Source organism: Eurosta solidaginis, chromosome 1 (assembly GCF_040869045.1).
Source record: "Eurosta solidaginis isolate ZX-2024a chromosome 1, ASM4086904v1, whole genome shotgun sequence".
NCBI classification, from domain to species: domain Eukaryota; kingdom Metazoa; phylum Arthropoda; class Insecta; order Diptera; family Tephritidae; genus Eurosta; species Eurosta solidaginis.
The window spans coordinates 394,571,186-394,598,302 of NC_090319.1; the positions used below are offsets into that span (position 1 = coordinate 394,571,186).

At 39.5% G+C, this 27,117-nt stretch overlaps 1 protein-coding gene across 1 annotated transcript in view; it reads left to right on the top strand.

Moving 5' to 3' along the window:
• The first annotated feature begins 3,513 nt into the window (after positions 1-3,513).
• Positions 3,514-27,117, top strand: part of LOC137238536 (acyl-CoA Delta-9 desaturase) — a 39,516-nt gene continuing 15,912 nt past the window's right edge. The window contains exon 1 of the mRNA XM_067763650.1: positions 3,514-4,481. Within this exon, the coding sequence (XP_067619751.1) occupies positions 4,097-4,481 (385 nt within the window). The 5' untranslated portion in view covers positions 3,514-4,096. The remainder of the gene's footprint in view (positions 4,482-27,117) is intronic.

A 27,117-nucleotide genomic window follows, 5' to 3' on the forward strand; every position in this document is an offset into this window, starting at 1 on the left:
CTCACACCGAAGACTGCCTACCCTAGTGAGGGGCAATTATGAAATTCCTATGTAAAATCACCCCCTGATTCCGAAAATCAAGGTTATTTTTAATTCTATGGTAACGTTTATGAGATATTTAGGAATAACCGTGTTTTCAAAAAAAAAACAAAAACAAAAAAAATAAAAAATGTGGACCCAATAATCTTATATATCTCAAGAACGAATTGAGCAATTCGAAAACGGTTTGAAGATTTTGAAAGGTAATCAAATTTGCTATAAACTGCGCAACTGTGCTAGGCCCTCCATATTTAAAGATAACGAACAATCATTACGGATTTTTTTAATTTTTTTTGTAAAAATATAAAAAAATGTGTACTTTGCGAGGAAGGATCTTGAAAACTTATTCAACAGTTAGTGATACGAACTTGGCAAAAAGGCAAATAAGAGGATTTGCAGCAAATTCGTTACAATATGTTTCTGTCTTAACTCTATGATCTTATTTTATAATTGCAAAAGTTATGTGTCTTGTTTTGACGCTTATTTAGATTAGGATCAGTTTCTCTTATGAGAAGCCAACAGTAGTCACCCATCATAGCGACATCACAGAATACTAATTTTCTTAGGCTGGATTTATCTTTCAATTCAGAACAAATTTTTTGTTTACATTTCTCTCGTTCTTGTTTGTTCTGAACTGGACAATGAATTCGGATTTAGGGCTATATATTGTCATGTAAATTTAAAAATTTTCATACAAATTTTTGTTTATCGGGCAGATAGGTTTTAAATAAAACTGTCTTAAATATGTTTTCTTATTTACCCATTTCCGCATAGTTTTTGATTAAGTTGTTCACTATCATCTCGTAGTTAGGACTTTTGTGTTTGCCTAAAAAAGAAGTAACAACCTTTTCAAAAGAATCCCACGCTGCTGCCTCCACTGGTGACAATAGCTCTTTGAAATGGTTATTGGTCATAATTTTCCTTATTTGCGGTCCCAAAAAAATCCCCCCCCCCCCCCACCCCTTTATTTTTTCTTCTGAAATCCTTGAAAAGATTGTCTTCAAATGATGAAAACCTTCGCTTTCTTTGTCCAAAGCCTTGACAAAGTTTTTGATAAGGCCGAGCTTGATGTGGAACGGAGGTAGAATTACTTTTTCTTCTTTATAAGTGGGGAGTATTGAAACTTGATTCGTTCTGGCCAATCCTTTATGATGTAGTGGTCTTGATGAGCTCGGCTATCCCATTTGCATAGAAGGCAACAGTATTTTGTGTATCCACTTTGTAGACCATATAGCATTCCAATGACTTTAAGATCGGCACATATTTTCCAATCATGTTCTTCGTGTTTGATTAATTTGAGCAATTTTTGCATTATCTCATACGTTTCCTTCGTATTTACTGCATCCGCGATCGGGATAGATGGCTTTTGGTTGCCAATATGCAATAATACGGCCTTTAAGCTTAATTTATTGTCGTCTATGAACAATCGCCATTCTTTTGAATCATATGGTTCACCAAACTGTTTAAATAGACTAGCAATGTTTTTGCAGTAACAAACACTGTCCTCCTTCGTATAGTACTTGGAAAATTGTTCGTGAAAAATCGGATGAAACAAATTTAAATTGTTGCATACGAGAAGCGTGTTGTTCGGCCTTTTCCTTTGAAAATTCCAAATCCCTTATGCAATAATTAAGTTGTGCTTGTGACAAAGAGTTTCTTTCGTTTTCCGTTTGAAATCAAGTACAACATGATGCCGCGAAATCAGATACTGCTGTTGATAATGAAACTGGAGCCGGAACTAAATTAAATTTGATTCTGGCAATGTAGCTTCCGTTGAATTTAGTTCTGGTAATGACACTGTAGATACGCTCGCATAGGTTACTTTTCTTGACTTTCCAACCCCAATTACTTTTGTAGTACAAATATAGCAGTTGAATGGCAAGTTGGTTCCCTCCACTTCATTGGTGTAATAAATTTCATATGTCGCCCAAATAGATAGTTTCAGAAATTAGTCAGCTATGCATTAAAAGGTAGCAAATTCCCAATTTTAAAACGCACCTCTTTGTTCCGGTTTCCGAAAAAATCAATTCGACTCGATAAATTGACCGGAGATGAAACAGAACATATCTGAATCATTTGTAGACTCAAACTCTCGCGGCCTTTTATTCATATTATATTTTTAAGTAAATGACGGGTTATAAACTGCAATTATAAACTGAACAGTATCCGGCGAGCCTTGCAGATATTATGAAGGAACACGGCGCATGTACTATTATTTATACTTAGATCAAGTAAAAATTATAGCCTACCTAGACAAAAAGGTTCCCTAGTTCTACAAAGAAAACACTACCTGCTTTAAAAATATGCTCTTGCTTGAAATGTACCTGGGCGTTTTCTCAAACCCACACACACTACTAGTTTTTTGTATTTAATAACCCTTCGAAAATCTACCTGATAACTAACTGATATACGAATACTAACACATATGTACCAGTAGCGTACTTAAGTATTAAATGGATATATTTACTTGAATGTTTATAACTTTTGTATTAGTCTATCGATTTTGTTGAATGAAAGCTTAGCGAGCGAGATCCTTCCTGGCAAAGTACAATTTTTTTTATATTTTTACAAAAAAAAATTGAAAAAAGTCGTAATGATTGTTCGTTATCTTTGAATCTGCAGGGTCTAGCAAAAAGTGTTGTATGCACAGTTTATAGCAAATTTATTTATTACCTTTTAAAGGCTTCAAACCGTTTTGGAATTGCTCAATTCGTTCTTGAGATATATACATATGATTAAGTGGACCCAATTTGTTTTTTTTTTTTTTGACAAAGCGTTATTCGTAAATATCTCAAAAACGTTACCATAGAATTAAAAATAACCTTGATTTTCGGAATCAGGAGGTGATTTTACATAGAAATTTCGTAATGGCTTCTCTGGTGCAGACAAAAAATTGGAATTTGTGATCCAGTGTATTTAGCTCTTTGGGGATTCGATTATTTAACCAAAAATAATATACATATGTAGTACTTAGGACCAATTAATATAAAACAAAACCTTTCCCTTTTTTCAAAATTGCTCAGCCTCGACCGGAGTCCAAAAAATTAAAATCGAGGATACCTTATTTTATAAACTGAAATTATCCTCGTTTTAATGTTTATTGGGATATATGCTCATATGCAATCGAATCGCAAACTTTCACATGGGGCAGATGCTACTCGCTAACTCACCGCCATACATACCTACATACATGCACACAAAATTGGATATGTTGAAGTGTTTGTATCATAGCTCATAGCTTACGAATGTTGCGGTTGGCACCTGTTACTGAGCTATGTATATTTAAATTTTTTTTTTGGTTTGACTCCAATGCTTCGTTACATTGCTGAGTTGAAGAAGTATGGTCGCTTCACTACTTTGACTTGCGTGTATTTGTATTGGAGCTAGTGCGCCCATGTGTATGTTACTCGGATGGCAGAATCTCACTACTACGGCAATTCGTCAATAATCCAATAGATATGAAATTTTTGACTCGATAGTGTTCACTTGTCTACGGAACGGCGGCATGTAAAGACCATTATAAGATTGGTGCGGATGAAAAAAAAAGAAATAGTACTGAAGTTTGGAGGTTTTTTCGTTTAACAAAGTGCTTGCCTTATGGGCCAAATGCAAGAGCTAACAAAAAAAAATATTATGGTGAAATAGTAAATAATACGAACTTGAAATATTGGCAAACGATATCAGAAAAAAATCTTCTGTAAATTTGTGAAAAGCTATGAATCATACGGACTTTAAGTAAAATATTCAAAAAGTGTAAAATAATGAAAATGTTGAGTGGTTAATAAAAAAAAAAAAGTTATCTTAAGAGTGCAAAAACTGTTCAAATTCCGAGTTGTTGAATTTGAATATTTCAAAAACATAATAGTTCTAATATCAACACAATGATATAAGGAAATATAAATTTAAATAATTTCATTCTTGTTTTACCGAAAAAATATTTAAATATACTTACAAAATTACAATACAAGTTTCTGGTTCTTAAAGAAGCTAACCAATTAATTATTACAAAGTATAAATTTAATTATTTAAAAAAAATCGCACTCACTCTCAACTAGACATGGGCCATCCACTGATTTCATCTAGCCACGTTGGCGCCAACGCGATGTTGTCCAATGACGAAGATGCGCTCAAGAATCGTGTCAATGGCATAACAAAACCCGACGATCAAATCAAAGCACCGCTTGCAAATGGTAACGGACATGTCGATGAGTTACCGCAAGCATGCAATCCACTCAAGAAGATCGGCCTCTATGAGCCTGTTTATCATGTAGATTTGGAAAAATACAAAACCACATTCAAGGGCGACAAAGTCTTTGGTATCGAATTTAAAGCACCGCTAAAATGGGATAAAGTTATACAAATATTTTTGGTGCATATTGTCAGTCTGGTGTGTTTGATCACTTATCCCTTGGACAAGATCAATATTTATACAATACTCTGGGGTAAGTAATGAACCCAAGGTTAAATCAATAGTTGAGAAAATAGCTCTTTATTATTTAGAAATGGCACGTATTTAGTATATGTTTTTAGTTTTGTTTATGAAAACTAAGTAATTATGCCGTTTCCTAATAAATTTGTGTTTTTTAATTTTTTGTTTTGTTTTTTAATGCGTTTAATCGATTATTTCTGTAAATCTTCCGTTATTAAGTTATAATTATTTTACCTTTGTTGCCGGCGACTTCATTACACAGAGAAAAACGCCGTTCTAAAATCCAGCACCACCGGACTCAATTCAAGCTTTTCATGTTCTTACTTTTTTGTTCTTGAAAAGCGAACGACCTGTTCTCAAAGCAAAAACCGTGTTTTTGAACTGACAACCATTTTCTTGAAAAGAGAACGGCTGGTCTTAAAATATGAACAAATGTTCTATTAATGAGAACAATGTTCTTAAATTAAGTTCAAGAAAAAAGAAACGGTATAATTCGTGTGCACTACAATGATAAATACAACATTTGGCACAAGCTACCAAGCAGTTGTACTGGCCCAGCGGCTATGATGTTGCGGTTGCGATCGGGTGACGGGAGTTCGATCGCCGTCAAACTCTGAAGTTTTTTAAAACAATTTTTTTTATTCTATTTTTTTAACTCTTATTTTTCGTTCAGCTCCATTCACAAATGCACAGGTAATTCTCAAAGTTGTTATGAAATGTTTTAAATATATATTCAGATTGCATTATCAAATAAGAAAAATTTCTCGATAGGAGGAATATATGAAAAAATGAGTATTATGCGTTTTTTCAAAACTTTTTAGAATTTTAATAATAATTTGCTTTGTTATTAATATTTTGTATTAATGACGAAAAAATTATTTATTCCCCACAAACCGTTCTTGAACTGGCACCGAAAAATGTTAAATCGACCACAAATTGTTCTCGAAGCGTGAGAACGCAAAATCTTAAATCAAGCCCAAGTAGTGCTTGAAATGAGCACAGAAGGTTCACACATCAATACCAAAGTGGTCAAAAAATACATACGGTGTGATTGGAAAAACTGTTTTTCAAAGAAGTCACGAGTTAAGAAAAAAAGGACTTAATAGACTTTACACTTTAAGACATTTTAATACTCAGCTGAGCAGAGCTCACAGAAACTTTGTTCGCATAACGGTAATCCGTAACGGCATGAACTAATCGAGATAGATATAGACTTCTATATATCAAAATGATCTGGGCGAAAAAAGAAATTCATTTAGCCATGTCCGTCCATCCGTCCTTTCGTCCGTCCGTCCGTAAACACGATAACTTGAGTAAATTTTGAGGTATCTTGATGAAATTTGGTGTGTAGGTTCCTGGGGGCTCATCCAGATCGCTACTTAAAATAAACGAAATAGGACTACAACCACGCCCACTTTTTGGATAACGAAAATTTCAAAAAACAGAAAAAGTGCGATAATTCATTACCAAAGACGGATAAAGCGATGAAACTTGGTAGGTGCGTTAACCTTATGACGCAAAATAGAAAATTAGTAAAATTTTGGATAACGGGCGTGGCACCGCCCACTTTTAAAAGAAGGTAATTTAAAAGTAACAAAAAATTTAATATCTTTACAGTATATAAGTAATAAAAAAATAAAAAATAAATGTAAGGCGCGATAACATCCGAAGAGATCTAAGGCCGAGCAGAAATACACCCGGAGCGCTTGCCAAACACTGCCGAGGGGCGACCCAGCTTAGAAAAATGTTCTTCTAATTGAAAAACCTTATTTCTAAAATTTTGATGTTGCTTTGCCCGGGGTGTGAACCCAGGGCATACGGTGTGGTAGGCGGAGCACGCTACCATCACACCACGGTCGCCGCCAAGTAAATTATGTCAAAATTCAACTCCAGTAATGATATGGTGCAACAAAATACAAAAATAAAAGAAAATTTCAAAATGGGCGTGGCTCCGCCCTTTTTCATTTAATTCGCCTAGAATACTTTTAATGCCATAAGTCGAACAAAAATTTACCAATCCTTGTGAAATTTGGTAGGGGCATAGATTTTATGACAACTGTTTTCTGTGAATATGGGCGAAATCGGTTGAAGCCACGCCCAGTTTTTATACACAGTCGACCGTGTGTCCTTCCGCTCGGCCATTAACACGATAACTTGAGCAAAAATCGATATATCTTTACTAAACTTAGTTCACGTACTTATCTGAACTCACTTTATCTTGGTATAAAAAATGGCCGAAATCCGACTATGACCACGCCCACTTTTTCGATATCGAAAATTACGAAAAATGAAAAAAATGCCATAATTCTATACCAAATACGAAAAAAGGGATGCAACATGGTAATTGGATTGGTTTATTGACGCAAAATATAACTTTAGAAAAAACTTTGTAAAATGGGTGTGACACCTACCATATTAAGTAGAAGAAAATGAAAAAGTTCTGCAGGGCGAAATCAAAAGTCCTTGGAATCTTGGCAGGAATACTCTTCGTGGTATAACATATATAAATAAATTAGCGGTACCCGACAGAGGATGTTCTGGGTCACCCTGGTCCACATTTTGGTCGATATCTCGAAAACGCTTTCGCATATACAACTAAGGGCCACTCCCCTTTAAAACCCTCATTAATACATTTAATTTGATACCCATATCGTACAAACATATTCTAGAGTCATCTCTGTTCCACCTTTATGGCGGTATCTCGAAAAGGCGTCCACCTATAGAACTAAGGCATAATCCCTTTTAAAATACTCATTAACACCTTTCATTTGATACCCATATCGTACAAACGCATTCTAGTCACCCCTGGTCCACCTTTATGGCGATATCTCGAAAAGGCGTCCACCTATAGAACTAAGGCCCACTCCCTTTTAAATAATCATTAACACCTTCCATTTGATACCCATATCGTACAAACATATTCTAGAGTCATCTCTGTTTCACCTTTATGGCGGTATCTCGAAAAGGCGTCCACCTATAGAACTAAGGCATAGTCCCTTTTAAAATACTCATTAGCACCTTTCATTTGATACCCATATCGTACAAACGCATTCTAGTCACCCCTGGTCCACCTTTATGGCGGTATCTCGAAAAGGCGTCCACCTATAGAACTAAGGCATAATCCCTTTTAAAATACTCATTAACACCTTTCATTTGATACCCATATCGTACAAACGCATTCTAGTCACCCCTGGTCCACCTTTATGGCGATATCTCGAAAAGGCGTCCACCTATAGAACTAAGGCCCACTCCCTTTTAAATAATCATTAACACCTTCCATTTGATACCCATATCGTACAAACATATTCTAGAGTCATCTCTGTTTCACCTTTATGGCGGTATCTCGAAAAGGCGTCCACCTATAGAACTAAGGCATAGTCCCTTTTCAAATACTCATAAACACCTTTCATTTGATACCCATATCGTACAAACGCATTCTAGTCACCCCTGGTCCACCTTTATGGCGATATCTCGAAAAGGCGTCCACCTATAGAACTAAGGCCCACTACGTTTTAAATAATCATTAACACCTTCCATTTGATATCCATATCGTACAAACATATTCTAGAGTCATCTCTGTTCCACCTTTATGGCGGTATCTCGAAAAGGCGTCCACCTATAGAACTAAGGCATAGTCCCTTTTAAAATACTCATTCACAAATTTCATTTGATACCCATATCGTACAAATGCATTCTAGTCACCCCTGGTCCACCTTTATGACGATATCTCGAAAAGGCGTCCACCTATAGAACTAAGGCCCACTCCCTTTTAAATAATCATTAGCACCTTCCGTTTGATACCCATATCGTACAAACATATTCTAGAGTCATCTCTGTTCCACCTTTAAGGCGGTATCTCGAAAAAGCGTCCACCTATAGAACTAAGGCATAGTCCCTTTTAAAATACCCATTAACACCTTTCATTTGATACCCATATCGTACAAACGCATTCCAGTCACCCCTGGTCCACCTTTATGGCGATATCTCGGAAAGGCGTCCACCTATAGAACTAAGGCCCACTCCCTTTTAAATAATTATTAACACCTTCCATTTGATACCCATATCGTACAAACATATTCTAGAGTCATCTCTGTTCCACCTTTATGGCGGTATCTCGAAAAAGCGTCCACCTATAGAACTAAGGCATAGTCCCTTTTAAAATACTCATTAACACCTTTCATTTGATACCCATATCGTACAAACGCATTCCAGTCACCCCTGGTCCACCTTTATGGCGATATCTCGGAAAGGCGTCCACCTATAGAACTAAGGCCCACTCCCTTTTAAATAATCATTAACACCTTCCATTTGATACCCATATCGTACAAACATATTCTAGAGTCATCTCTGTTCCACCTTTATGGCGGTATCTCGAAAAAGCGTCCACCTATAGAACTAAGGCATAGTCCCTTTTAAAATACTCATTAACACCTTTCATTTGATACCCATATCATACAAACGCATTCTAGTCACCCCTGGTCCACCTTTATGGCGATATCTCGAAAAGGCGTCCACCTATAGAACTAAGGCCCACTCCCTTTTAAATAATCATTAACACCTTCCATTTGATACCCATATCGTACAAACATATTCTAGAGTCATCTCTGTTTCACCTTTATGGCGGTATCTCGAAAAGGCGTCCACCTATAGAACTAAGGCATAGTCCCTTTTAAAATACTCATTAGCACCTTTCATTTGATACCCATATCGTACAAACGCATTCTAGTCACCCCTGGTCCACCTTTATGGCGGTATCTCGAAAAGGCGTCCACCTATAGAACTAAGGCATAATCCCTTTTAAAATACTCATTAACACCTTTCATTTGATACCCATATCGTACAAACGCATTCTAGTCACCCCTGGTCCACCTTTATGGCGATATCTCGAAAAGGCGTCCGCCTATAGAACTAAGGCCCACTCCCTTTTAAATAATCATTAACACCTTCCATTTGATACCCATATCGTACAAACATATTCTAGAGTCATCTCTGTTCCACCTTTATGGCGGTGTCTCGAAAAAGCGTCCACCTATAGAACTAAGGCATAGTCCCTTTTAAAATACTCATTAACACCTTTCATTTGATACCCATATCATACAAACGCATTCTAGTCACCCCTGGTCCACCTTTATGGCGATATCTCGAAAAGGCGTCCACCTATAGAACTAAGGCCCACTCCCTTTTAAATAATCATTAACACCTTCCATTTGATACCCATATCGTACAAACATATTCTAGAGTCATCTCTGTTTCACCTTTATGGCGGTATCTCGAAAAGGCGTCCACCTATAGAACTAAGGCATAGTCCCTTTTAAAATACTCATTAGCACCTTTCATTTGATACCCATATCGTACAAACGCATTCTAGTCACCCCTGGTCCACCTTTAGGGCGGTATCTCGAAAAGGCGTCCACCTATAGAACTAAGGCATAGTCCCTTTTAAAATACTCATTAACACCTTTCATTTGATACCCATATCGTACAAACGCATTCTAGTCACCCCTGGTCCACCTTTATGGCGATATCTCGAAAAGGCGTCCACCTATAGAACTAAGGACCACTCCCTTTTAAATAATCATTAACACCTTCCATTTGATACCCATATCGTACAAACATATTCTAGAGTCATCTCTGTTCCACCTTTATGGCGATATCTCGAAAAGGCGTCCACCTATAGAACTAAGGCCCACTCCCTTTTAAATAATCATTAACACCTTCCATTTGACACCCATATCGTACAAACGCATTCTAGTCACCCCTGGTCCACTTTTATGGCGATATCTCGAAAAGGCGTCCACCTATAGAACTAAGGCATAGTCCCTTTTAAATAATCATTAACATCTTTCATTTGATACTGTAACGTAGCGTTAAAATAACGTAACCACCCCCTGTATTTCCTTATTCACTTAAACCTGAACCTCCTTGTACTTATGACTGTATAGCATAGTCAACAACCACTGATAGCAAACCAATGAAAAGCACAATAATGGTGCGTTGACTTCTCAACCAGTTTGCGGCACCACCCATATAAACATCGACTTTGCATTTTTGCAATTCAGTCCTCGCAGGTGAGCCAGCGGGAGTGGTTGTCTTGTTAAAGACAAAATAACCTCTCCGGCTAGCTAGCTGAGTGGAAGGGGTGCTGTCATGGCGCGTGTCACCCTCCACCAGGGCTGGACGACGAGAGCGGTGTCTTCGGACTATTTTTCCCTCCGTCGCCCACCTTGGTGCTTGAGCGGCCCGCTGCCTCAATGACCTCATACCACTTTTCCCCTCAGCTCGGGTTGCATGGCAGGGGCTCCGTCATGGCGCGGGTCACCCTCCACCAGGGCTGGACGACGAGAGCGGTGTCTTCGGACTACTTTTCCCTCCATCGCCCACCCTGGTGTTGAGCGGCCCGCTGCCTCATTGACCCAAAGCACCCCTCCCCCCAGCTCTGGTTTAATAGGCTGGCCGGAGCGGTGGGACCACTCCCACTAGTTAGCTAGGGAGAAGAGGGTGCGGCCGTGGCGTGAGTCAACCCTTGCTGCACGAGGACGACGAGAGTGGTGTCTTCGGGCTACTTTTCCCTCCGTCGCCCTGGTCTGGTAAGCAATGACCCGCTGCCAGAACGATCGCACGACCCCTCTCCATAGCTCTGGTTTCAGCCGTGAGCCGATGCGTGCGCACAGGGGCTATCGCTGTCCCGTTAAGGTGCGCTTCCCCTCCGCGCACGGATCGACCCACGGTGTCTCGGCTGGTACAGCCCGCCCCTCTTACGCACCTTCTATTAGCGTGCAAGTAGGGAGGCGGGGGTGTCCAGCGGTGAAACCAGCACTAAACGACTTCTCGCAGTTTCTCCCGCAGGTGACTGACCCCGCCGATTGCCGAGCCTGCCGAAGACGTTCGATCAGCCCGATCCTGCCGAAGCCGACCGACTAACACAAGCCCGCTGGTACGCCCCTCCTATCCCGCCCGGAACGCGCAGCCGCTGTCCAGGTAAACCCCGTCGTCAGCCTCTCAGCCCTGGTACGTGCTCCGTAGCCCATCGCCGTTGCATCCGTCACGCCGATGCTACGACGACCGTTGGCCGTCTGCCATCCTACGGCCGTTAAGCCGCTGCATCCGTCCCGCCGCTGCTACGACGACCGTTGGCCGTTCGCCACCCTAACGCCGTTAAGCCGCTGCTACGACGACCGTTGGCCGTTCGCCATCCTACCGCCGTTAAGCTGCTGCATCCGTCACGCCGCCGCTGCGTTGACCGTTGGCCGCTTGCCATCCTACCGCCGTTAAGCCGCTGCATACGTGCCGCCGCTGCTACGACGACCGTCGGCCGTTTGCCACCCTACCGCCGTTAAGCCGTGCATCCGTCCCGTCGCTGCTACGACGACCGTTGGCCGCCTGCCATCCTACCGCCGTCAAGCCGCTGCTTCTATCCCGCCGCTGCTTCCGTACCGCCGTACCAGGCCGTCCGTTACCCGACCGTTCAACCGCCCTACCGAACCTCCTCTACTCCAACGACCGTTAGCCGCCGCTCCGCCCCCTCGCCATCTTGTGACGGCAAGCTGCTGCCCGCCTAATATCTCCAGCCGTGTGTGCGTGTGTTCGTAACACATAAATATCGTGTATTTATTCAGTAGGGGTTTGTGGGACCTTTACTTGACTCTGGATTGACTGAGCGTTACCCCAGCCTTAGACAAAACCCACCTCATAATATCCATATCGAAAAGGCGTCCACCTATAGAACTAAGGCATACTCCCTTTTAAAATACTCATTAACGTCTTTCATTTGATACCCATATCGTACAAACGCATTCTAGAGTCATCTCTGTTCCACCTTTATGGCGATATCTCGAAAAGGCTGAGTATGTAATGTTCGGTTACACCCGAACTTAGCCTTCCTTACTTGTTTTAAATAAATTTTCTTAATAATGATTGACTGGTTTCAAATAACAACAAAAATAATATTAGCGCTGCTACTAAATTACATATATGAATAATAAAATAATTGACTTTTAAAATTCAGTATGTTTGTTTTCCACTTTCTAATCTGTCTCGCTCTTCTGCAATTTTCAAGACGGAAATCCTCACAATAAAATAGTAGGACTGTCGTCTGTATCGATCCTCAGCAAAATTTTGGATCCTTGTAAATTCAGCCTAAAGGTCTATAAGTCCTTATAATTTCCATTTGGGCTCTCAAAATTGGTTGTCCAAAAACCAACTTACAATAAAAACAAAATCATTTTGGCTATATTTGCATGGATGAAAAAAATAGATATGAATTGTGCGAGACCCTCTCAACGTAAGACTTAAATTTGGGGGCGGCCTTTTGCAAAGTTTATATTTCATGTTGGAGAGCAAACCAGTCTATATCACGGAAAATAATTCGGAAAACTTGTTAAATTCATGTTCACGGTTAAAAATTTGATTCTAAATTTTAAACTTTTTTTAAATTGTACAAATATTTTTAAGAATTACAGTACTGGGTTGAGTTAAATAAACCTATAAATCTCTTTTTTTTTCTGAAATCAAACATAATTAAAAGTTTAGACATTTGTCATACATCATTTAATTCATACATTTACACTTTGAGGCTATAACGATTATGGAGTACCGACAAAAGTGAACATTTTTTTTTGACATAAGTTGTCATGGACTTATGTTAAAAAAAACTTTTAGTTGAAAACGATAAATGAAGATGTCGCACGGTTAAAAGTTTGAGCCAAATTCTGAAACTTGTTCGTATTACATCCATATGTAGATGGCCAAGCCAAATTTGGGTTAAGATTTAAAAAAAATAAATAAATGTAAGGCGCGATAACCTCCGAAGAGATCTAAGGCCGAGCTTCTCTTCCAATTTGCGTCGTGCTCCTCTTGATTTTTCCCTACAAATTGGCCGGACGGGACCTACATGTTTTATGCCGACTCCGAACGGCATCTGCAAGGCAGATGAGTTTTCACTGAGAGCTTTTCATGGCAGAAATACAATCGGAGCGCTTGCCAGACACTGCCGAGGGGCGACCCCGCTTAGAAAAATTTTCTTCTAATTGAAAAATCTTATTTCTAAAATTTTGATGTTGCTTTGCCCGGGAGTTGAACCCAGGGCATACGGCATGATAGGCGGAGCACGCTACCATCACACCACGGTGGCCGCCGGTGGGTTAAGATTTAGAATCGTGAAAACGAGTGCGCGGAACTTAGTTTCAATTTTAATCTAGAAAAGTTAACAATTATCGTTATAGAAAAAGGAACCCCTTGTGGCCTGGTTTCTCTGGCAACTCTTTTTACAAATTAAATTTTTCATCTTTTTAATTGTTGTTTTTCGGTCATCAATAATTAAATTATTCCAATTTCCGAGCTCAAGGTCACGCATAAATAAAAAACCAAATATTTTATATGTTTCAATAAATATATTTGCTCAATAATTGATCGATATTTCGACCTCAATCTGAGACCATCTTCAGGAACTCTTTGCTGTGCCTGACAACATATAAAATATTTGGTTTTTTATGCGTGGCCTTGAGCTCGGAAATTTGAATAATTTTTTCATCTTTAGATTTTCAGCAGTAAGTTTAAACTTTCGGTGTTTGATTTAAATCCAAAAATAAGTAGAAGTTTATACATATTTTTAGATTTTTTAAACTCTTTGAGTTTTGTTTTAAAACAATTTTGAGAATTTAGATTTCTTGGATAGTTAAGTCAAGAGGACCTAATATTCGTTATTGTTGAGTGCTGCCATCCATATCTAGCTTTCTGGCATTGTAAAAAGTAAATATTGAATTGAAAAAAAAAAAAATATTATGGATAAAATTATACATATACATATGCATGTATTAATTGAAATATCATTGGAAAGGAGAATCTCGAGGGTTTTATGAGTATTGCGAGATTCGAGAATCTCACGATTTATCGAGCCTCGAAATTCTCGCTGTATTCGAAAAGACATCGTAAGCTCTATTATTTATACTTTTTCAATGTATTTCACACCGCTCTTAATTGCATTCTATTGTATACTCTTATCCTATTTCAAGAAGCTGGATCAAAAAACTGTATGAACAAGAACAGAATTTCAAACATTCTCTTTTATCAGCCAATCTACGTATATGTTTGTAATATAACTCTGATTGTGTTTATATATTATGTCCGGCTTGAAGAAAAAATATTTCATATTTACGTTTACAGTAAATCGAGTCGGCTAAAAGCAGACTCACTCGATTGTAGGATTGATTTTGAAAAAGTGAGCACTGCCCTGCAGAAATCGTTGGATCATGTGGTCCACTTTTAACGATTGTAAACACTACACGATGTTTATTGGACTGTGGGTACTCCACGGATTACTCTGGTGTAATGCGGAGCTCGAGTATATGGTTAATTTGGAGCACTCGGTTGGTCCATAGCGAGCACTCCATACATGCATGCATGGAGTACTCGCGATTTTTGCAGGGAATGCACACGAAAGTAAGCTTAAATTCTCTAACATTTTTTCTACAAGAGATCAAATACTCATTTTTAAGCATACAAAACAAAAATTTTGGTCGAAAAATCGAGTTTGAGCAAACGCTCGCTTCATCCCCGTAAGTCTTTGTATGGATGTCTGTGAATTTATCTTAGGTTTCGATATAAAAATTATATGACAGGAAAGTGTACAATTCAAAACTCACAATTACGGAATACGTGGCCATTCGTAGATATTTACGAAATTTCAAAGTCAGAATAAAAAAATGGGGCAATTTGAGAATTTTTATGTTTCATACTTTATGGGAAACGCCAAAACTAACCACTCAAATTCCATTAAAAATTTTGTTCCTATTATTTTATCCACAAATAAAGGGGAAAAATGTATTCTATTCTCTTGAAAATATTTTACCGCGATAGCCGCTTATCACTAAATTATTAATATAAGTAATAAACAGGGCAACCCAAAGTATGCAAAAGCACATTTTCTATATGACACGCAAACATTAAACAGATCATGTATTTCACAAAAAAATTTGTTTTCGCATATTTTACGTTAAATGCTTCTTTTTTGCATACTTTTCATAGTATTTTTAGAGCTATATTTGGCGAGTTTAGGTTTTTGGGCTAAATAGGAGGTTTTTTTAGTGGTAATCTGCAAAAAAAAAAACAATCATATATTACTATTTCCTTACATACGTATCCATTTTTGTGGCATGTACATACATATGTATTAGCATCTGCATGATGGAAGTTTAAAACTTTTGCGAAACTAAAAGATATTTCAAAAAACACTGATAATTAAGCAAATACTAAAAGATATATACATACCAATTTGATTTTCTGTTTACTTAAATATATGAAGTAAACATTCTTAGTAGTTAAATTTTTTGTGTCTTATAATATTACGACTGCTTTTAAACCTCCTTTTTAAAGATCATATTTACATATGTACATATGTTTAAATGTGTGTATGATATTTATAAAAACTACTTTTATTTGTATATGTATTGAAGATGGTCCATCCTATACCAACGTGTACCTTATTCTAGAAACTTATTGTTATATCTTTGACCATAACTTGTATAATTTGTATGCAACAGAATGACCCGATTTGATTTTACCCTGCAAAAATCGTTGGATCATGTGGTCCATGGATTACTCTGATGTAATGCTGAGATGGACTATATGGTCCAGTCCTAGGACATCGCAATATGTTAGTTGGACTAAATTTTTTGTATGAATTGTGGTTAATTTTGGAGCACTCGCTTGGTCCATAGCGGTTTTTGCAGGGTAATTGTAGAGTGAAACAATGTAATACATTGTTTACAAAATATACCTACTCATTTTCCTCAAGTGCTTATGTATATGCATGCGTATAAATATATGTACATATGCTATCATATTTGTATAGATTTTTATTTCTATTTTGCAATCATTTTTGGTTTTGGAGAGAAAATGTCATTAAATCAAATGAATGTATAAAGCAATGCGCAATGCCAGATCCAACAACTTGGCTGGGAAGGAATTTAAGACACTTTTTTAGAGCTATACGATATTGAGTGAAGTCTAGATGAAGTCCGGCTAAATATAGCAAATATAAAAATATTGAAGAAAACTATTTGGGGTATTTACGTGAACCTGGTTATCAGCTTATCTGCTTACATGGCTATACTGTCAACGCAGTTTACAAAAACAAAATGCACTTGAGGCAAATTATTTTAAGGCAAATAAGTTGCTAACGAGCTGACGTGAATACCCCATATGGATAAAAACTACTAATTTCAAAAAAAATTCTAGAAAATTATTTAGTATGATAATGATACTTCCGAAGGGTCGAGCTATGCACAGCACAGACTCATCCCTCTACAACTGTCGTATAATTAGTCTTGTTCCGATACACCCTTGTACTCGGTACCTCTACACATTTAAAGAAATCGGGGAAAAGAATCATTATCAAAAGAAAATTGTTGAAAATTAATCGATACCTACTTGTATCGTATACATTACAACGCTAAGTAATAAGGAATCGATACCACGATACTGTATCCACGTACTCAATATCTATGAAAGCAATCGTACTACTCAACCGACTTCCAAATGTGTTCGGTGTTTGTGCAAGGTACTAGAGTATCTCGAAAATGCTGCTGGTATCGGAACAACATTGGGTTTAATTCATAATTTAATATTTCCTTCCTCTGCTCTTCACAACAAAACAGTTCTCATGGCTTAAACGAACTGAAATAGCGAAGCCGGGAGATTTTTATTACTTGCTCATCAAACCCGCGCTCAAAATTTATTTTACAGAATTTATTTTTAACTTCAATCTCAGGTAGTGAAGATGCATTTGGATCCATTTACAACTGCAAATTTAGATTCACATAGCTCGCCAAATAAGATTGATTTTTATATGAAAAAAAAAAAAACATATGAAGATCCATCATCACGTAAAAAAGGCTTTTGACAGCACCCTACTAGGGTTTAGCCACCGCAGACGTTCGACCTTTTCCCATAGTTAATGAGAAAGGGTGTCGTAACATTGTATATACCCCCGTTTCGCTGTATAAGCTACCATCGCGGACAACTTTGCAGAATGTGTTTTATGATCGTTACAAAGTTATGAAGACAATATTACATATATATAAATATATATGTACATATTGTATTTCTGCTATGAAAAGCTCTAAGTGAAAACTCATCTGCCTTGCAAATGCCGTTCGGAGTCGGCATTAAACAAAGTAGGTCCCATTCCTCAATTTTGTAGGAAACAAGTAAGGAAGGTTAAGTTCGGGTGTAACCGAACATTACATACTCAGTTGAGAGCTATGGTGACAACATAAGGGAAAATAACCATGTAGGAAAATGAACCGAGGGAAACCCTGGAATGTGTTTGTGTGACATGTGTATCAAATGAAAGGCATTAAAGAGTATTTTATGAGGAAGTGGGCCATAGTTCTATAGGTGGACGCCATTTAGGGATATCGACCAAAATGTGGACCAGGGTGACCCAGAACATCATCTGTTGGATACCGCTAATTTATTTATATATGTAATACCTGCAAAGATTTCAAGGGTTTTTTATTTCGCCCTGCAGAACTTACTCATTTTCTTCTACTTAATATGGTAGGTGTCACAACCATTTTACAAAGTTTTTTCTAAAGTTATATTTCGCGTCAATAAACCAATCCAATTACCACGTTTCATCCCTTTTTTCGTATTTGGTATAGAATTACGGCATTTTTTTCATTTTTCGATATCGAAAAAGTGGGCGTGGTCATAGTCGGATTTCGTTCATTTTTTATACCAAGATAAAGTGCGTTCAGATAAGTACGTGAACTACGTTCAGTAAAGATATGTAGATTTTTGCTGTAGTTATCGTGTTAACGGCCATGCGGAAGGACAGACGGACGACTGTGTATAAAAACTGGGCGTGGCTTCAACCGATTTCGCCCATTTTCACAGAAAACAGTTAACGTCATAAAATCTATGCCCCTACCAAATTTCAAAAGGATTCGTAAATTTTTGTTCGTTTGTTTTAATGCCATATAAAAGTATCCTAGTCAAATTAAATGGGAAAGGGCGAAGCCACGCCCATTTTGAAATTTTCTTTTACTTTTGTATTTTGTTGCACCATATCATTACTGGAGTTGAATGTTGACATAATTTACTTATATACTGTAAAGATATTAAAATTTTTGTTAAAATTTTACTTAAAAAAAAAATTTTTTTTTAAAGTGGGCGTGGTCTTTCTCCGATTTTGCTATTTTTTATTAAGCGTACATATAGTAATAGGGGTAACGTTCCTGCCAAATTTCATCATGATATCTTCAACGACTGCCAAATTACAGCTTGCAAAATTTTAAATTACCTTCTTTTAAAAGTGGGCGGTGCCACGCCCATTGTCCAAAATTTTTCCAATTTTCTATTCTGCGTCATACGTTCAACGCACCTACCAAATTTCATCGCTTTATCTGTCTTTGGTAATGAATTATTGCCCTTTTTCGGTTTTTCGAAATTTTCGATATCGAAAAAGTGGGCGTGGTTATAGTCCGATATCGTTCATTTTAAATAGCGATCTGTTGAGCAGAGCTCACAGAGTATATTAACTTTGATTGCATAACGGTTGGTTGTACAGGTATAAAGGAATCGAGATAGATATAGACTTCCATATATCAAAATCATCAGTATCGAAAAAAAATTCGATTGAGCCATGTCCGTCCGTCCGTCCGTCTGTCTGTCCGTTAACACGATAACTTGAGAAAATTTTGAGGTATCTTGATGAAATTTGGTACGTAGGTTCCTGGGCACTCATCTCAGATCGCAATTTAAAATGAACGATATCGGACAATAACCACGCCCACTTTTTTGATATCGAAAATTTCGAAAAATCGAAAAAGTGCAATAATTCATTACCAAATACGCATTAAGCGATGAAACTTGGTAGGTGAGTTGAGCTTATGACGCAGAATAGAAAAATAGTAAAATTTTGGACAATCGGCGTGGCACCGCCCACTTTTAAATGAAGGTAATTTAGAAGTTTTGCAAGCTGTAATTTGGCAGTCGTTGAAGATATCATGATGAAATTTGGCAGGAACGTTACTCTTATTACTTTATGTCTGCTTGATAAAAATTAGCAAAATCGGAGAACGACCACGCCCACTTTTTAAAAAAATTTGTTTTTAAATTCAAATTTTAAAAGAAAAGTTATTATCTTTACAGCATATAAGTAAATTATGCCAACATTCAACGCTTCCCAAGGCAGTCGGTTCTATGTACCGGAGCGACTCGGGATTTTTCCCGACCAAGGACTGTCATTTCAGTGTGACCCCATCTAATTTGTTTCGTCCCTCCCACAAATTGTCATCCTCCCAGCAGCTCCTTGCAGCAGGACTGCTCCATATTCTCTTACTCCGGGAAGGCATCGAATCCAATCCGGGTCCGTCTCCTGACCCCGGTCCTGAGCAATGGTTTTGCTGCATCTGCGGGAAAAGAATCTTTTTAGGACGGTCATACTCTGTTCAGTGTGTCTCGTGCAAGGGATGGTTGCATCGGACAGGTTGTTCTGGGCTTGATCCCAAAACCCGACGTCCACGTAACTTTTATAAATCTTTTGTGGCTCCTTGCTGTTCACGCCCAAGGGCGTCCCGTAGTCTACGTCTAAGCGCCGCCCACTACCCTCCAGGAGCCCCGCTGCTCAGCAAGCCACAACAAGTACCCGCTGCTGCTCGCGCCCCACGGCGCCAACAACTCAAACAGCTGCTACCACTCATAACTACAATCTTCGTTGTAGAGTCGGAAGCAATGCTGAGCAGCAGCTGCTGCCCCGTCTTCTCCCCCCCCCCCCCCCCTCTTTTCCGGCAGCAATCGTGTAGGTCAGGGAAACAGACTCTTAGTCCCTACCTCCGTTTGCACCGTTTGCCAGCACAGAATATACATATATGTTTGCGACATCCGCCCAATGCAGCTCCTGCCTTGGGTGGTGCCACTTCCCTAGATGTTCTGGTCTCCGCGACGGCAACCCCCCGACGGGTTTCTTTGCGCCATGTTGCCAGGCCGCAAACCCAAATCATCCGGGTACCCCAAAGCTTGCCCAAGGACGCCCAGTCCTAGGGCCACAACAGCAATTGCGTCCTGGCCTTCCCCAACCCAGGCGTAGTCACCCGTCACTTACCCCCAAAGTGGCGACATCTCCCCTTATGCACTTCAGAATTCTGCAGTTATACTGTAATGGACTAACTGGGAAGATTACGGAGATAGTCGATTTCATGAAGCGGCACAACATCCGCATTGCTGCGATTCAAGAGACTAAACTCACAGCAAGATCTGCATTGCAGACCTGCTCTGGGTATAACGTCCACAGGAAAGACCGCGAAAGCGGAAATGGAGGCGGTCTCGCGTTTATCATACACCACTCTGTGCAATATTGTATATTTGATCCTGGCATCGACCGCAGGGACAATGTCTTAGAACGTCAAGGCCTATCTGTCCGGTCAGGCGATGCAAACCTAGAAATCATCAACATCTACATCCCTCCTGCCACCTGTTGCCCCAGTGGGTACCGCCCTAATATCAGGGCCTTACTCACTGGCAACAATCGCATTATCTTAGGCGATTTCAATGCCCATCATGATCTATGGCATTCAAACTTGCGGGCGGACAGTAGGGGTGAGATGTTGGCGGATCAAATAGAAGAAACGACGTTCTGCACAATAAACGGAGACGCCCCCACACGTATGGTAGGAAGCTGTCACAGCTCGCCAGATATCTCAATCGTGAGTGCAGAACTCGTAAACTGCGTCAACTGGCAGCCGATGGTAACATTGGCATCCGACCACCTGCCCATACTTATTTCGCTTGAGCGTAACGCCGACTTCATCGTCACTGAAAAACGCACTTTCATAAACTTCAAAAAAGGAAAGTGGGAAGAATATATATCCTTTACAGACAGCCGCCTAGCTGCCCTCCCTATCCTGACTGATGCCCGCCAAGGGGAGCGTGCCTTCCGTAAGGTCATTAAATCCGCCTCGGCACATTTCATTCCCGCCGGGAGAATTCCCGAAATCCGGCCCCACTTCCCGGCGGAGGCCGCAAACTTAGCGAGAGAACGTTACCTTATAAGACAGCTTGACCCAGGCGACCCCCAAATAAGGGATATAAACCAACGCATCAGATTGCTTGTAGATGAACACAAGCGGGCGAAATGGGAGGAGCACCTAAGAGGTTGTAACCTCTCTACCGGTGTGGGTAAACTTTGGTCCACCGTAAAGTCCCTATCGAATCCGACTAAGCACAAAGACAAAGTTTCCATCGCCTTTGGCGACAAAGTGCTGTCGGACGCGAAAAAATGCGCGAGCGCTTTCTGCCGACAATATATAATGCATCCTACGGTCGACAAAGATAGACGGAGAGCCAATAGACGCGCACATAAACACAAATTCAGCGCGTCACCAATCACCATCACCGCTAAAGAGGTTGAGGACGCCATTGGTCGTGCTAAACCATCCAAAGCAGTGGGCCCAGACGGCATAGCCATGCCGATGCTTAAAAACCTAGGGAAAGAGGGGTTCAAATATTTAGCACATGTCTTCAATCTGTCTCTTTCCACCTTTGTCATACCTGAGAAATGGAAAATGGCCAAGGTCCCGCTACTAAAAGCCTGGGAAACCAGCTAACATAGGTGAGTCGTATCGTCCGATATCTCTCCTATCGCCAGTGGCAAAGACGCTTGAAGCCATTCTGCTCCCTTATTTCCAAGCAAATTTGCAGCTAGCCTCGTCGTCAGCATGGCTTCAGAAAACTCCATAGCACTACCACCGCGCTGAATTGCCATTAGCACCCAGTTAAATTGCGGTTTTAAACCAATACCCCCACCATAGAAACAGTACTCGTAGCGTTAGACCTATCAAAAGCTTTTGATACGGTCAACCATGGCTCGTTACTGCAAGACCTGGAAAGGTCCACCCTTCCCCCATGTCTTAAATGGTGGACCGCAAATTATCTGGGTGGTCAGCAGGCATCGGTGCAATTCAGAACGAAACATCAAAACAAAGGAGAATTAAACAAGGGGTGCCACAGGGTTGGTGTCCTATCCCCGCTCTTTGTTTAATTTCTACATATCTAAGCTACCTTCACCACCGGAAGGAGTCACAATCGTTTCCTACGCCGATGACTGCACAATAATGGCCACAGGCCCAGGCCCAAAGATCGATGCGCTATGCAATAAAATAAACGGCTACCTCCATGATCTCTCCAGTTTTTTCGCCTCGCGAAACCTGGCATTATCACCGACTAAATCTTCGCGACCTTATTTACAACATGGACGCCCCAAATGTCGACCATTTTGAACATCCACGTCGATGGCACTACGTCTACCGACTGTCCGACACCCCAAAATCTTGGGTGTGACGTTTGATCAGGATCTACATTTGTTGAGCACGCAGCCGCAATTGTTCCGAGAATTCAGAGCCGTAACAAAATCCTCAAATCCCTCGCTGGCAGTACTTGGGGATAAGATAAAGAAACGCTCATGACTACATACAAAGCAATTAGCCAGCCGATTACGTGCTACGCGTCACCCATATGGTCGCCAAGCCTAAAAATCACCACTGGAAGAAACTACAGGCCTGCCAAAATACTGCTCTCAGAATCGCCACGGGCTGTCTTCTTATGTCCCCAGAACACCATCTGCATAATGAGGCGAGAATACTCCCCATCAGGGAGAGAAATGAGATGCTGACCAAACAGTTCCTGTTGAATACCCAGAAACCTGGGGCATCCCAACAGACATCTGATTGATGAACCAGCACCGCCTAAGGGATTAAGGAGTCATCTCCGTAAGCATTTTGAGGAAATACGGCACCTGAGAACCCAGCCGTATGAAGTGAAAAAACACAAGCAGTCCTTGGTGAACTCCATAAACAGGCGTCGGACCTTTGCCCGGTGAATCCAGTACTTAACGAAAATTATCCAAAACTTGCGGAAGAGGAACGCATACTCCCAGGGAAACGCGTGTCACTCTTGCTCAACTCTCGTTCTGGATACTGTAACAGGTTAAACTCTTACCTATCCAGAATCAACCCTGACATACAAAATGTATGCCCCGCTTGCAATGTGTCCCCCACATGACACCAACCATCTCTTCAATTGTAATGTGGAACCAACGCCTCTAACACCCTTTCCTTATGGTCCACCCCTGTTGAAACGGCAAGTTTCCTTGGACTCCCGTTAGAGGATATTGATGACAATTTGTGATCGGTCGCGGGTATTAGGTGGGGTACGAGCATTGCTACAACAACAACAACAACATGCCAACATTCAACTCCAGTAATAATATGATGCAAAAAAATAACAAAAATAAAAGAAAATTTCAAAATGGGCGTGGCCTCGCCCTTTTTCATTTAATTTGTCTAGGATGCTTGTAATGCCATAAGTCGAACAAAAATTAACCAATCCTTGTGAAATATTGGTAGAGGCTTAGCTTCTAGGACGGTAACTGTTTTCTGTGAAAAAGGGCGAAATCGGTTGAAGTCACGCCCAGTTTTTATACACAGTCGACCGTCTGTCCTTCCGCTCGGCCGTTAACACGATAACTTGAGCAAAAATTGATATATCTTTACTAAACTCAGTTCACGTACTTATCTGAACTCACTTTGTATTGGTGTAAAAAATGGCCGAAATCCGACTATGACCACGCCCACTTTTTCGATATCGAAAATTACGAAAAATGAAAAAAATGCCATAATTATATACCAAATACGAAAAAATGGATGAAACATGGTAATTGTATTGGTCTATTGACGCAAAATATAACTTTAGAAAAAAACTTGGTAAAATGGGTGTGACACCTACCATATTAAGTAGAAGAAAATGAAAAAGTTTTGCAGGGCGAAATCAAAAGCTCTTGGAATCTTGAAAGGAATACTGTACGTGGTATTACATATATAAATAAACTAGCGGTACCCGACAGATGATGTTCTGGATCACCCTGGTCCACATTTTGGTAGATATCTCGAAAACGCCTTCACATATACAACTAAGGACCACTCCCTTTTAAAACCCTCATTAATACCTTTAATTTGATACCCATATCGTACAAACACATTCTAGAGTCACCCCTGGTCCACGTTTATGGCGATATCTCGAAAAGGCATCCACCTATAGAACTAAGGCCCACTCCCTTTTAAAATACTCATTAACACCTTTCATTTGATACCCATATCGTACACAAAAGTTCTAGTCACCCCTGGCCCACCTTTATGGCGATATCTCGAAAGGCATCCACCTATAGAACTAAGGCCCACTCCCTTTTAAAATACTCATTAACACCTTTCATTTGATACCCATATCGTACAAACAAATTCTAGAGTCACCCCTGGTCTACCTTTATGGAGATATCTCGAAAAGGCGTCCACCTATAGAACTAAGACCCACGCCCTTTTAAAATAGTTATTAACACCTTTCATTTGATACCCATATCGTACAAACAAATTCTAGAGTCACCCCTGGTCCACGTTTATGGCGATATCCCGAAAAGGCGTCCACCCATAGAACAAAGGCCCACTCCCTTTTAAAAAACTTATTACACTTTTCGTTTGACACCCATATTGTACAAACGCATTCTAGAGTCAAGCCAGGTCCACTTTTATAACGATATTCCGAAAAGGCGTCCACCTATAGAACTAAGGCCCACTCCCTTTTAAAATACTCATTAACACCTTTCATTTGATAGCCATATAGTACAAACAAATTCTACAGTCGCCCCTGGTCCACGTTTATGGCGATATCTCGAAAAGGCGTCCACATATAGAACTAAGGCCCACGCCCTCTTAAAATACTCATTAACACCTTTCATTTGATACTCATATCGTACAAACAAATTCTAGAGTCACTCCTGGTCCATCTTTATGGCGATATCTCGAAAAGGCGTCCATCTATAGAACTTAGGCCCACGCTCTTTTAAAATACTCATTAATACCTTTTATTTGATACCCATATCGTACAAAATAAATTCTAGAGTCACCCCTGGTCCACCTTTATGGCGATATCTCGAAAAGACGTCCACCTATAGAACTTAGGCCCACTCCCTTTTAAAATTATCATTAACACATTTCATTTGATACCCATATCGTACAAACAAATTCTCGAGTCAGGCCTGGTCCGCCTTTATGGCGATATCCCTAAATGGCGTCCATCTATAGATCTATGGCCCACTTCCTCTTAAAATACTCTTTAATACCTTCCATTTGATACACATGTCATACAAACACATTCCAGGGTTACTCTAGGTTCCTTTTACAACATGGTGATTTCCCTTACTTTGTCTCCACAGCTCTCAACTGAGTATGTAATGTTCGGTTACACCCGAACTTAGCCTTCCTTACTTGTTTATTTTATTGTATTCACATAAATTTCTGATATATACCTGATATTGCTTTTAAATTGAGCAAGCGCTTTTCACTATAAAAATAGTTCGATATATATCGCGATATATCGATACCCTCCCTCTTAAATATCGAGTAAGCCGAATATCGATACTTTTGCAGCTCTACGATCGCGTTCAACTCCCTCCTAGATCCGCCTGGTATTAAGTACCTATATACATATGTACATACATATGTATATATACACGCTGCTGATGTTTACGTCATAATTATTTGATTGTTGTGCCTGTGCGGTTATGTAACCGGCAACCCAACCGTCAAAAGTGCCAAAATATAAGTTTCCGAGATTTTCAACACTTTATGCCACCTTTGTTACTTTTGTGAACGCAGCCCATTAGTTGGTCTTTGGCTTTTTTGCCTTGACTTGAAGTCATTTTTTGTTTCTTCTTTTCTTTATACTGCTTTTATGTTATGTTTTGTTAGGTTTTTGTCTGTTTGCTGTTTGTAATATCTGCCACGACAAATTTGTGCTGTCAGCGCGGATTTACTGTAGGATTGTTGTACCAACACCAATGAATACGAGTATGTGTGCATATAAACATTGTGAATGCATGGATTTGCTTAAAAAAAAAAAAACATTTTAGGTCCGAGTTAACACAAATTCTTCAACAGCCCGTACATAACTGTAAAAATACCTATGAATGTATTGTTTACGGCGATGACAAACTGCATATGAATGTATGTATGTACATATGTAGATATATTTCCAGCACCTGAATCTCAAAACAACGAATTAAAACTACCAAAATTTTGAAGCTATGCATAGATCATTACCAACCGATTTGTAAACAGATTCAACAATATTATCATCACCCACATGCGTGCTTTTTGAATAGATCGTTATTTAGAACTTCACTTGTATATATGTATGTATGTAGGTGTGAAATATGAATGTATTGAAATCGCCAGAGTATTTGCAATACGGCATATCAATGGCTAATTCACGGATATGACGCTTTCTACCGCCCCACTATCAATCTCCAGCTTCACATCACCGTTGTAGCCATATTTATTTCAAGCATTTTTTGAGGGGAAGGGGCCTTACTGCATTTGGTTATGTAGTTATGCCTTAGATGTTATGTCAGTTTGGTTATATAATAATATAATTCAATCTTATTTTTTTAACAGTTTTGATGAATTTCTGATTAAAATCATGGAAATACGGTATCTTTGCTTTGTCCACTCTGAAAATTTTGTATGGAATGTGACGTAGCTCGGCATAGAGTCGAATAAGGAATGAGAGAGCGAACTACGAAAAGAGTTTCCGTGTGGGCA